Source organism: Mustela putorius, unplaced genomic scaffold, assembly GCF_011764305.1.
Source record: "Mustela putorius furo isolate JIRA1106 unplaced genomic scaffold, ASM1176430v1.1 tig00003863_pilon_pilon_pilon, whole genome shotgun sequence".
Lineage (NCBI taxonomy): Eukaryota > Metazoa > Chordata > Mammalia > Carnivora > Mustelidae > Mustela > Mustela putorius.
Window position 1 is genome coordinate 10,532,193 of NW_025422015.1, and position 13,433 is coordinate 10,545,625.

At 37.6% G+C, this 13,433-nt stretch overlaps 1 protein-coding gene across 8 annotated transcripts in view; it reads right to left on the reverse strand.

Annotated features, from left to right (window-relative positions):
- Positions 1 to 13,433, reverse strand: part of UTRN (utrophin) — a 500,711-nt gene that overhangs the window by 126,309 nt on the left and 360,969 nt on the right. For all 8 annotated transcript variants that reach the window (XM_004752757.2, XM_004752758.3, XM_004752759.3 and 5 more), the window contains one exon: positions 10,106 to 10,262. In XM_004752757.2, the coding sequence (XP_004752814.2) occupies positions 10,106 to 10,262 (157 nt within the window). The remainder of the gene's footprint in view (positions 1 to 10,105; positions 10,263 to 13,433) is intronic.

A 13,433-nucleotide genomic window follows, 5' to 3' on the forward strand; every position in this document is an offset into this window, starting at 1 on the left:
TAAGGAAGTCAAAGTGGTGCCAAAGCCTGGAGGGGGAGCTTAGAAATTAATTTAATCAAGTTTAGAAAAAGGTCAGTCTCCCATATTTGGTAATTTCATCAAGAAAAGACCTCGAAGTTACAGATTTGCAGGTAGAGTTTCTGATTACTTTAGTAGGGAGAACAATCCCACACACAACACCAGCCTCAATTTCATGGTGGCATGTTGCTGATTTAAAGACAATATTCGATTTTGTTACTTTAGTAAGCAAGTTTGCAAATGTATTTCTCCAAGTCAGTTTCAGACCCAAATGGCCTGACTCTTATATAATGAGGTTTGAATAGAGGAATTAAATTGAGTTAAGTAAAGGACAGAGGAGCCCTGAGGGCATGGACCCAAACCTACAAAAAATTATACCAGAATCAGACATTTCAATTATTTTTGGTGATTTTCCTCCCTAAAATCAAACATGCATTCTATTGGAGAAAGGGTGCCACAGCTCTGACAACTGGCCCCACATAACTGAGAATTTACACTGTGTAGAAAGTGAAACACAGAGTGAATAGCTAACACTGTATCTGCGACTTAATCCAGGCTAAAGCTTGTAATTTGAAGTAAATCCTTAACATTACAAATGAATGCGATGTGCATTGTAGGTACGTTCTAAGGAAGTGTTGACTGAATGATAATCTCACATTCTAGAAAGCAAAGCTGCATACAAGTGACCTCACTTTCTATAAAACTTAAAAAATCATATGAAAAATTTAGGTCATTAAATTGGAAAATTCAACTATATCCATTTACTCTAAAAATCATTAAAAATACGATGTGTTTTTTTAAATCTATATATCTTATTTTATTTTATTTTGAAGATTTTATTTATTTTTTCGGGGCACCTGGGAAGCTCAGTGGGTTAATCCTCTGCCTTCCACTCAGGTCATGATCTCAGGGTCCTGGGATCGAGCCCCGCATCAGACTCTCTGCTCAGCAGGGAGCCTGCTTCCCCCCCCCCCTCTCTCTGCCTGCCTCTCTGCCTACTTGTGATCTCTCTCTGTCAAACAAATTAAAAAATCTTAAAAAAAAAATTTTAAATTTATTTTTTGACAGAGGGAGAGAGACAGGGAGAGAGGGAACACAAGCAGGGCAAGGGAGAGCAGGCTTCCTGTGGAGCAGGGAACCGGATGTAGGGCTCGATCCCTGGACTCTGGGATCATGACCTGAGCCAAAGGCAGACGTTTAATGACTGAGCCACCCAAGTGCCTCCAAAATCTGTATGTTTTAAAGTAGTAATTTATTTTGATATTTGAGGATACTAAATATGTACCCACGTGAGAAAAAAATAGTATGATTGTATTGCTTACAAACTGATACTTGTAAAGATTGGATGGTGACTGTCTAATTTTACAAGTTAATCCTAGATAGTGATGGGGGACTACTTCTGCAAGGCAGTATTATTAGATGGTAAATAATAGGTATCAATATACCTTTATTTAATTAAAAGAACTCATATAGCCTAGACAGTATTAAACAAAACAAAAATGATCAAAACTATCAAGATAGACTCCCAGCAGTCACGGAAGGATATAAGCACCACTCCTTACTGTGTGCCAACCCCCTTGGCCAAACGCTTTACTGTCGGAGCCCTTTGACATATTATTCATGTTATTATTATTTAATGAGTCTTCCTAGGTGCATGTGCTGTTAAGACATTGAACAAAGTATTCATTATTGTTGTTGCTATCAATGTTCTGAGTCACTGGTTAAAATAACCTACTTATCCAAAGTATAAACATTTAATTAAGGGTTCAAAATACATTGATGTTTTATAGTATCTGTTCCTGGGACACTTTTTTTACACAATTAAAAAAAAACCAATCTGTGAGTCACTCATTTCAACATGTAAGAGAGAAATGTTAAGCAGAGACTGCTATGGGGCTTTCTGCTGGCTCTGTATCTGGGACGGGGACTCTTCCCCAGCACCATCAACCCTACTCACCACTTTGCTTTTCTGCTTTGTTTCTGGTCTATGGAATGTCTACTGCATTCTGGAGCCAAACTTTGCCATGTTTGGTTTCCGGGGGAGGGGGGGGATTGTTACATTTTACCTATGATTCCTAGATGTTTAAGCAGACAAGGTGATCTGAAGCATGACCTTACACAACCATTCTAACTAAAAGTCTCAGAGCTGTTCTCTAGACATTTAAATATGTAATCTTCCATCTGGATACAGCCACAAGCACAGAGCTGCTATGAAGAGAAATTATTAAAATGTGTCACTGGAGTGCAGAGGCTGTGCCTTATTGCCCTTTGCACATTTAACATTGTTTTCAACAGACTGGACCCAGGATAAGGTCATGCAAATGCAAATGTAAGATCATATATATTAATTCTGTTTCTTTACTTACAGATTATGGTAACATTCAAACATTGCATTTAAAGGTAATTAGATTCATGGTTAAACATTTATCATTTGCCTATAAACCCTTGATAAGTTAACTAAAGCAGGGCATACAGACGGTTCTTACGAGCTTGGCCTTTCCATGATAAGCTGTTTTCTTTTATTAAGAACAAGAAATTAATCATCTTGCAGTTTCTAGACTCGTATCTTATCTCATATAAATTCTCAAATATGTTGTTTCAATGATTTCATCCCATTTCCTGAGTTGTCTAAATTATCTCGGAAGCCATCAATAGGCAAAAATAGTAAATGTAAGTTATGACGTCAGAACTTGCAATCGCCGAAACATCATGAATCTGAGGAAAAATTAAAAATTTGAGGGGCACCTGGTTGCCTCAGCTGTTAAGCGTCTGCCTTCAGCTCAGGTCATGATCCCGGAGCCTGGAATCAAGCCCCACATCAAGCTCCCTGCTCAGCGGGAAGCCTGCTTCTCCCTCTCACACTCCTCTAGCTTGTGTTCCCTCTCTTGCTGTGTCTCCCTTTGTCAAATATATAAATAAATAAATAAAATCTTAAAAAAAAAAAATTTGGACACAGAAAAAGTAAAAGAAAATACACTAGAAAATATAGGTCCCGGTTTAAAGGACTCCAACCAGCCATTGTTTACGGAGCATTTACTAAATGTACTCGGCTAAGTGGTTTATCTACACTGATGCTCATAAACAGGACTGAAGAGATGGGACAATCTGCTCCAGAGCATCACAGAGCTAGCAAGTGGGGAAGGGGAGAACCGAAACCACGTCTACCTAAGCCCAGGCGCTAGTTCACTAACTTTGTATAGAAAGTCTCAACAGAAGGTGCCTCCAAATAGAGCCTAATACACCACTCTCCAGAGGGGAAGAGCCGAAAAAGACTTTCACTCAACTTCATAAAGTGCTGAGGATAAAGTGCTGACATTTAAAGTAGTCAGATGTCTACTTGGAATTATCTTATTCAAATGCTTCACAAGTCTTTGACATCAGAGTTTGACATCCCTGGAAGCAGCTTTTAAGTCAAGTAGTGGTTTTCTAGCACACAGTAAGCCCACACCCACCTGTGGAGAGCTAGCTTTGTTCTTCCCTTTGTATGTAAAGCCACTGGAAACTTTAATGTTAAAACTTGAGTGCTCATTGTGGGATGTCTGCACGGGTGGTTTATAATGCATCTTGTGAATGCGCATGTGTCTGGACCACAACAGAAAGTCATGTCATATTGCTTTTTAAGCTGATCTTGAAAAGACTTGTGTACAATGACATTCAAGACTTGTATTTATGAGATCATATCTCCCAAAATAGTAAACAAATCACTGTTAAATTACTTTGTTTCCTTTAAAAAAAAAATCCATCTGGGAATTGCTAGATATTCTAATTTAGAACGAAGATATTAGGTCCCATTAGTCTAACACAGTACTGAATTGTTCAAAATAAAGTAATCCAGACAGCTATCTGCAAGAAGAGATATGTAAGTCAGAAATTAAATACAAGGTCCTACTCTTTCTATGGGGAAATTTTAAAAATTAAAAAAAAAAATAAAAAAATAAAAAAACCCTTGCCTAATATTAGTACCCATCTAAGGGTTGATTTGGGTTGATTCTAACTAGGTACTTTAAAGCTATAAAGCAAGAGTTCTTTAAAATTAAAGAGATCTTTTAAACTTTATTATGACAATTAAAGACCAAAAATAGCAAGAAGTTAGAAAAAAAGACAGTTTATAATAACAGAAAAAAAAAGTCACCTAAATTTAATGCTAATGTACCAGTGAAAAAATAGTTTAAAGATTATTTTGTCCTGTTTAAAGCTACATCATGTTATAATTCAAAAGAGTTATAGAATCTCTTAAATAGAAAAGATCAGTAAGGAAAGCGTACAAGAACTGACAGCAGGCTCGAGTTAGCACCAAGGGACTGAAATTGGGGTTTAGAGAAATGGATATTTGGGCAGACACCAAAGATCTGGGACAGCAATGTGCAGTGCACAGCTCAGCCACAACTCCTGCTGGAAACGATTTCTAGTAACACAGGGAAGAAACAGGGACTGTAAATTTGAGAAGGGCAGGCACAGGCCCTCACCTGACTAAATGCCATGCAGACAGGGACTGTGTCTATTCCGTGTATCCGTGTCTCTCTGCTGTCCTAGAAACCACCAGACACGTGGGCAAATGACGAGGATTTTTGGAAGTGAGAAAGGAAAGGAGAGAAGAAAACTCAGATTTCATCAAAACACACCATGGCTCTCATTTTCTTCTACTATCAATAAGGGGATAGGACTGAACTCTTTCTTGGGCCTCTTCCAGTTCTAATCATTGATAATTCTAATTCTAAATAAAGGTTTTTTTTTTTTTTCTTCATAAAAAAGTCTGAAGGCGGGGGTGAAAGACATTCTCCAAGGACATGGAAAGAAAAAGCTGTCCTGAAATAGAGTAACCACATGTACACCCAAAAGGATTTTAAATGTAAGAACAGATTACAGATAATTTATAGAATTTAAGTTAGAACACTGGCAAGGCTGAGGTTAGACTTATTCAATGATTATGGCTGGCAAAGCTTGGTAAGAAAGGTAAATAACCACAGGTAGATGTTGTGTCTTTAAATACTGTCCTAATATGCCTGGGTGGCTCAGTGGGTTAAGCCTCTGCCTTCCGCTCAGGTCATGATCTCAGGGTCCTGGGATCAAGCCCAGCATCACACTCTGAACTGCAAGGAGACTGCTCCCCAACCCATCCCACCCCTGCAGCTGCCCGCCTCTCTACTTTGTGATCTCTCTCTGTCTGTCAAATAAATAAAAAGTCTTAAATAAATAAACAAACAAACAAACAAACACCCTAATAGTACTAATGCATAGTGATTTGCCCTCTCTATAATAATGTATAGTGATTAGAAACATTATACTTGACAGTTGGGAAAGAAAGTTACTTTTGGCAGAATGTGACTGCATTTGGAAATAAGGTCTTTAAAGAAATAGTTAAATTAAATGAGGTCATTAGGGTCAGCCCTAATCCAATATGACTGGTGTTCTTATAAAAAGAGTTCATTCTGAGCAGTTTTAGAAGACAGACACTCATAGAGGAAAGGCCAGCTGAAGATACAGGGAAAAGATGACCATCCACAAGACAAGGAGAGAGCCCTCAGAAAAAAATAAACCCTGTAGACACATTGATCTCGGACTTCCAGCCTCCAGAATTGTGAGAAGATTAATTTCTTTTCTGTCACTCAGTCTACAGTGTTTTGTTATGGAGGTCCTCACAAACGAACACACACCTCCACCAACTTTACTTGGAAATCTCTTCCATAAATTACTTCTGGCATGAGAGGCTGCTCAGTTCTCGGAGCTAAAAATGTAGCTCGTGTCAAAACATTAATAATAGATGACAGGAAGAAAGCCAATAGTTTTAGATCATTGATAAATTGTAAGGCAGACCATGACAGATCACAATAAAGTATCGTGTTCCAGAACCTATAGTCAACATGAAATTCCACAAAGGATTATTTCCAGTGAAGGTATAACAATGAGGGGAGAAGCCCCCTGGCCCCACACTCAGAAACTCAATCAGTGCTATTCACATAAACTTTCTAATATAAACTCAAAGAAGTACGGACCATTAAAGGGAACTCTTGATAAGTCCTACTTGCTGATCAAGAACATCCCTCAGCAGTAATCTGGGTTATGCACAGTGTGCTACGTGATGGCAACTGTGATAAACACACAATAGTAACTCAAGAAAAATCCAATAGCAGGCATTAGAAATTTAGAAAGCAGTGCTAAACTATATCCAATTTACACTATTCCTCTCCCTCATCCCCAACTAAGAGTGTAAGACTCCAAAGAAAAGGAATGTGAAAAGAAAACACCATTTTTCCAAAGTACACCAATCCCAACCTATCCCACCATCACCCTTCTTCCTCATAATCATCATTTTGATATCACGCTCTCTCTCTTGGTCCCAGTGATTTTACTGTCCTGCAGATGATTTTGCAGCTAACTCCACCTCTCAGCTCCTTATCTACTCCTCCCAAAGGACCCTGTTCTCCACCCTACCTTTGCAACTCACTCCCACAAAAAGACACTGGAGATTGTCATTAACAATAAATGCCCCCTCTAGCACCCCTTCTCTGACGACAACTACAGCTTCGTTATAGTTTGTGCCCCTCCCCAGGTCCCCAATTTGAATGATGTCTCAGCCCCCCTGCTGTGTCCCATTCATTGAGTTCTAACGTCACTTTACTGTCCCTCACCTCTCTAATATCCTCAGATCTCCCATTCCCCAGCCCCAATTCCATGTGCCATCACTACCATAGCTCCCTTATATTTCTGTAACCCGCTTGCCCCTCCCTTCCCCCATCCCATGTGCTTAGTTCAATTCAACTTTCCAATTAACTCCTTATCTTCAGTGAGGCAACTCAACATGGACAAAGAAAAGCATTCACACTGGCTGTTCTCACTTAAAATTCATGAGCACTGCTCCATGGTCTTCTTGTACATTCTGTTCCTAGTTTAACTCAGCCACTCTAGACCATATTTTTCTGCCTCCTCACTTCCCAAACCTCCACATCACCTTCCTTCTTCTCGTATTCAGTTGATGACCCAGCTCCTTATTTCACTGAGAAAATGGAGGCAATCAAAAGAGGACATCTGGACGTTCCCATGCACAAACCTACAAACCTACCTTTGTTAGACCAGATGATCTCTCTGCCCTCCTACCCGAGATCAGCTGCTGTACTTGTACCCTGGATCCTATCCCATCCCCTACCTGGTAATCTCCCTGCTGCATCCTTAACTTTTCCCACGTTACAAGATCATTCCCATCAACATAGAAACATGTAGAATTTGTCCTCATTCTTATAAAGCCATTGACTACTTGACCCACATTCTCCTTCCAGGCACTGTCCCATTTGCTTTGTCCAAAAACCTCTGACTCCTGCCACTGCAAGTCTTTTTCTTTCTCAGGTAGTCCACATTTCCAACCCGTGAGCACATCCTGTTACTTCTTCCCAAATAGATTCAGAAAGCAGTTACTTTCTACCTCTCCCTTTATACCTTTGTTTAAGTCATCACCATCCCCCCTCTTGGATTACTGAAATACATTCCTGAACCCCTCTATGTTTTATTCTTCATAATCTCATCTGTGTAATATAAGTCAATCACAGCATTATCACTATCAAAACCTTCCATGGTTTCCCATCTCCCTTGGAGTGAAAGCCAAACCCTTACAAAGGACTTTCAAGTACCTGTGTGATTTCAACCCCTTCCCCTGCTTCCAGACCAACCTCAGTTCCTACCTCTCTGTCTTAAGTGCTTCAACAACGCTGGTATCCATGCTATTCCTCAGATGTGAACAGAACACTGCAGCCTCTATGGCCTGGTGTATCTACCCCTTTCCTCTATGCTGTCTTCCCCAGGGAGCAGCATTACTTCCTGCCTCACATTTGCATCGGTTCTCCTCTCAAAAACCACCTCCCTTATGGCATTTTCCTGACCTTTTCCACATAAAAGTGCCTCTGCTGTTTATACTCTCCCTTCTCTCTCTCTCTCTCACTCTCTCTCTCTCTCCTTGACCTTGCTTTACCTTTTTCATAGCATTTATTACCATGGAACATATTATATATTTTTTGCTTGTCTGGTGTCTGTCTCTTACTACACGGACTCAGGCAAGAAGATTATCTTTGTTGTTGACTCATCAATGCTTAGAATAGTGCCTGGAATGTATTACACACTCAATAAATACTTGCTGAATGGATGAACCAATGTGATCATCAGCACCACTATCAGTATTATCTTTATTATCTAAATGCCTGGGCCTAAAGGGCTGGTGCAGAGCAACTGCACTTTAAGACTCTAAGTGAAACAGCCTAAATCAGGCTGACCTTGCTCGGAGAAGGGCTTAGAAAGAACACAGCCAGCACTTACTGGAAACACTGATGTGCACTTTACTTGCTAAGGTCAGAAGAGGAAAATCATTTCATGCCTGAAAAATTAGGTTTTAATCAAAACTAGCAGAATATGATCACAAGCAGATTTTATTCCTTAACAGAGAACTTCCATTAGAAGAGCTTTGTATTACTCTATTTCATCATCTAAATCCACAAAAAACACGTATGAATAATTAAAGGAAAGGAAAGCTGAAAAAAGGAGAAACATGATTTTCCTAAAACAACGATTTAAAATCTTCTATCATTGTTTGTTGTTGTTGATATGATTATTTTGCATGTTATATTCCAACACTATCTTCTTTTTTCTTATCTTAGAACTATTTCTCTATCATAGGCACTTTTCGAGTAGAAAGGGAAAATTTACCCAAATGGTAATTTGAACAACCAAGTCACAAGGGCCCAAAGTAAAACAAATTTCAAGGTCTTATCATTTTGAAGCAAATTTATTACCTAGATGACATCTTCCCTTCTTCCTTTAGAAGATGCAAGCGCTACTATTGTGGCTTTTCCAATGGGAATATAATTCTAATGTCACATTAAAATGTACAGATTTAGAAGGAGAACTTGCATTGCATGTGAAGAGTAAAAAAATATATATATAGCAGAACAAGTCGATGTACAGTACATGAGAAAATGGGAATGAAAGAATATTAAAAAAAATAGAAAGTCCGTAGGGCAGAGAATTTAAATATAAACTTCTAAGAATTAACATGTTCGTTGATAAGATTTCAGCATATCTGTTTCTCAGAGTAAAAGTATAAATTTGCACAGAGACAGAAATTTGAGCAGAATAAAAATGTAACTCAAAAAAAGATCTAAGTTCAGAAAAATAAAACATATAAAATGACATAAATATGTTGGTCCTCATTTGCTTTAAGACTTTATTCCATATTCTTACGCCTACAGGTCCTTATTTTTTCACTTCCATTTTTATAAACAAGATAATCTGAAATTCTTTATAACTCCATGCCTTCTGAATTTGAGACTCACTTGGAGTAAAAAAATGTCCCCAATAGAATAAGTTAGTATTTTAAAATCTATTAGAAAGTTATATAAGTGTTAGGATACTCTAAAAACAATAGGATGCTTTAGAGATCTTTACTGTTTGAAAAAACTTAATTGAATATAAAGAGTAAATTAATTTGAAACAAATTGAAGTAAATCATGTAACTTAAATTAAGTGTCTAAATAATGACAATTAGAAATGGGGGATGGGAGAGCGATTGGGTGGCTCAGTCAGTTAAGCGTCCAACTCTTGGTTCCAGCTCAGGTCATGATCTTGGGGTCCTGGGACTATGCCCTGCATCAGGCTCCGCACTCACCAGGGAGTCTCCTTGAGGATTCTATCCCTCTCCCATGGCCCTTCCCCCTGCTGACACTCTCTCTCCCAAATAAATTAAATCTATAAATAAATAATTAATTAAATAAATAAAAGAAATGGGAGGTAAGGGTGAAATCCTGTGTTGATTTCTTCAACTCAGGTATTTATCTAGAATTTTAAGTATTTACTTTGCCAAAATCAAAAGGAATGAAACAAATGGAGGCTGATAGAAGGGAGTGGAGGGTGGAGGGATGGGGTCAACAGGTGATGGCATTAAGGAGGGCACGTGTTGTGATAAGCACCGGGTGTTACATGCAACTGATGAATCGTGGAACACTACATCAAAAACTAATGATGTATTATATGTTGGCTAATTGAAAATAAACAAAAATTTAAAAATATAAAAATTAAAAGAGATCCCTACCGTATGCGGTCAACTTACTTTACAGTGATCATACTGGAGCTGTAAGGCTGGGACATCCCCTCCAATGGGCATTTGCTTTTGAAGCTCTTCATCTTTAATATTCAGCCATTTGATAAGTTCTTCTAAAGACGTCAGCAACCTGTTCCACTTCTCCGCACTGGCCTCCAAATGGGCCCTGTAGAGAGACAGGATTGACCACATTTAGAAGTCTGAATTGAGTTCAAATATTATATATCTTCCCTTAGACTGATAACCTTGTATGACTAACTAATGTTCACATTCCAGAAAGAGGCTGACTCTTTGTTTAAAAAAAAAAAATCCCAAAAGAAACAGTTATTTTGAAGAAGATAAGATATACAGATATGTTAATAATATCTATCAAAATTTAAAACCGGTAACTACATTCCACAAAGGCATAAACATGAGTCTTTCAAGATGAATGTCCATGATAAAATGTAAAATTATAAAAGCAAGTTTCAGTAGCTTATGTATACCTTATATGCACACACAGATATAATTTTCTTCTTCTTTTATCCACATATATGAAGACAGGGACTGAGAGAAGAACAGAAAGCAACTATATGCATATAACATATTTGGAATAATACATATTAGATGGGGTTACTACTGAAAACACAGTAAACACTTAATTTTTATATATTTATGTTCTAATTGACTATGTACAACAGGCCCATATTAATTTTAGTTCTAAAAGAGCAAATTAATTTTTTTTAGGATAGGAAATTACTGTCTTAATTTCCCTTAAAACTCAATAATTTACTGAAAGAATGTCACTAATATTTACCTCAAAAAGTTGGGAAACAATTAGCCATTACTTGGATAGAATGCTACTTGGCTTAAGACTGATTTGTGTCCTGTGACAAATGTCTACTGTGAATAGAAAACAACTGGGCAAAGTCATCGATTATAGTACTTCATACTCTGGTCTAAAGGTGATTCAATAACAATTTCTGGTTTTAGTACAGAAAAGTACCTTCAGATTCTTAAATTATGAACATTCTATGCAGGAAACCATGTTTTGGAAATACATTTTTATGTGATTTAAGATTCCGATAAGAGTAAAAGCCCTTAAGAACAGAAATGCAAATAAAAGCACAAATTTGGGGGCCTGAAGAAAGCCCACTCAGCCAGTCTCAAGCCCTCATGTCATGGGCTGAATCTGAAAAGGGGGATCAGCCAGAAAGAAGTCCAGGGACTCTAGAAGTCAGCATTTACTCAACTCTGCATGCCCCTAGTGGGCAGACAGTCAAAGTGGATTTAAGCACTCCACTGTGTAACATGGAATTACCTTGACCTTTCAGGCTGAGAGGTGCAGGGCTGATGGAAATAGACCTAAGCCTTGTTACACACCAACTTCCAAAGACTAAAGACATGATGGCCAAAGATGACTCATTTGGGGCAACTTCAGGTGCAAGAAATCTCTGTAGACCAGGCTTCACATCCTCTCAGTTAGCTATCACCTTGACATTGGCATCATGATCCCCCTTCCACAAAACTGTGCAATAAGAGACCAGTCAACCAGGGACAGCCACTACTGTCCCTCAGTCTTATCAGTAATTTCCTTTTTGGACATCTGATTGACTTGAGCCTCTGTTCCTAAAGCTTAGAGTTCTGCTATAGTTAATCCAAACAAGTATTTTCCCATTAATCACATCAGGTGATATTCTAGCAACAGACATTCAACGATATCCTGTCTTTGTTTAAAAATTCACAATATTTTCAGAAGAACAATCTGATCTCTAGCTCATCTCTAGTTCATAAAGTAGTGACCATGGTCTATCAGCTAATGTTCTTGACTAAAAAAAAAGATGGAGTTCTGCATATCCCTGAAATACCATGAACCAACTTGCGTTCACATAAAAAAGGCCAGTTATTCTGCAACACATTTATAGTTCAGTTGTCAGCTGGCTAATATAAAACAAACCATTCAAACTCTAAAATTATATATCTTATTCAAAAAAGTTAGATACAAAATAATAAAAAATTATTTGTAAATACAGAAAGAAGTCTGAGACATTTTATAATTCTTTGAGAATTGTTATGATTAAAAAGTTTGTTCTATTCTCTTGCATTTATAATCTTTTCTATTCATTCTACAGGTGGTACGACTGACCTCACTTTACAAAATTTTGCTTTAATTAGATCCTGATTCTGCATGAGTGCCAACTTTTCTGTGTTCATATTGATTAATTTTAGGCCAAATATGTAATTACCTATCCATGATAAACAATAATTTTACTTGTCACAGAGCAGAACTAAATAATTTCAATTATATTAACTGAAAACTCTGCCAGTTACAAATCATTTTGCCATAAATACATTTGATGGAGGTGTTGCAATTTCTTTCTAGTATTTTTAAATGCAAAAAAAAAAAAAAAAAAAGACAGCTAGACGTCAGTGGCCTTTAGTTAATCAAGATGTGCTTCAGTGTCTCTGTGTGCAAAACACTTAAGCACATACCCTGACCTTTATTTTAGATTATTTGATCCTGCTTCTTCAATGTCTGTAGCTTAACTCTTTAATCAATAACTAAATCAGGTGTTACATTCCTTTGAAATCTGGTTACACATACTCATCGTTTTGAAGAGCATGCAAATGTTTTTCCCCCCAATGTGATTAACTCTTCTGACTGCATAAAATAATGAAACTGATCACTGAAATCTATCACATTCAACACCTGCAGGACTTTTCATAAAGATGAAGGCAATGCTTTTTATAAGAAATACTGAAGTGACTTTGAAATAAATGAGGTAACACTGGTGTACGTACTTCTCTGCATCTTCCTTTTTCCTTCCTAAAAAGCAAGCTGATCTGGCAGAATCTTTGCCTGGAAAATCTGCTCTGGTTATTCTCCAGTAGAATATAACTATGTGTTCAATAGATCACTACCATATGCCCAAATAAATGCATGCTTCCATAGTAGTCTTCAGTGTTCTAGTTTCAATTTAATTCTTTCATCTTTCAAGATGAAAGCCTTTTCTTGGGCACTGGGTCGAATGCTTTGTAAGTAGAAACCTTAAACTTGTTTTTGGTGTACTTGCACTTTCTCAATTTTACTCTGAACATTTTAAAGCTTCCCCTTCCTCACAACTAAAGACGACCAGTCAGTCATCAATCATATTTTCAAAACCTCAGAACATTTCTTTATCTAACTCGTATCTGCGAGCACTCACATTCTGACTTATATTATCCTAATTCTCACTGTTTCGGTTTATTCTTCAGATATAGAACATAGGCTTTTGAAAGTGCAAAAGTAGAAATACTTTCACTGGATGTATCAACCTAGGACGATCTCTACTACAGAATGTGCTTTATATAAGTTAGC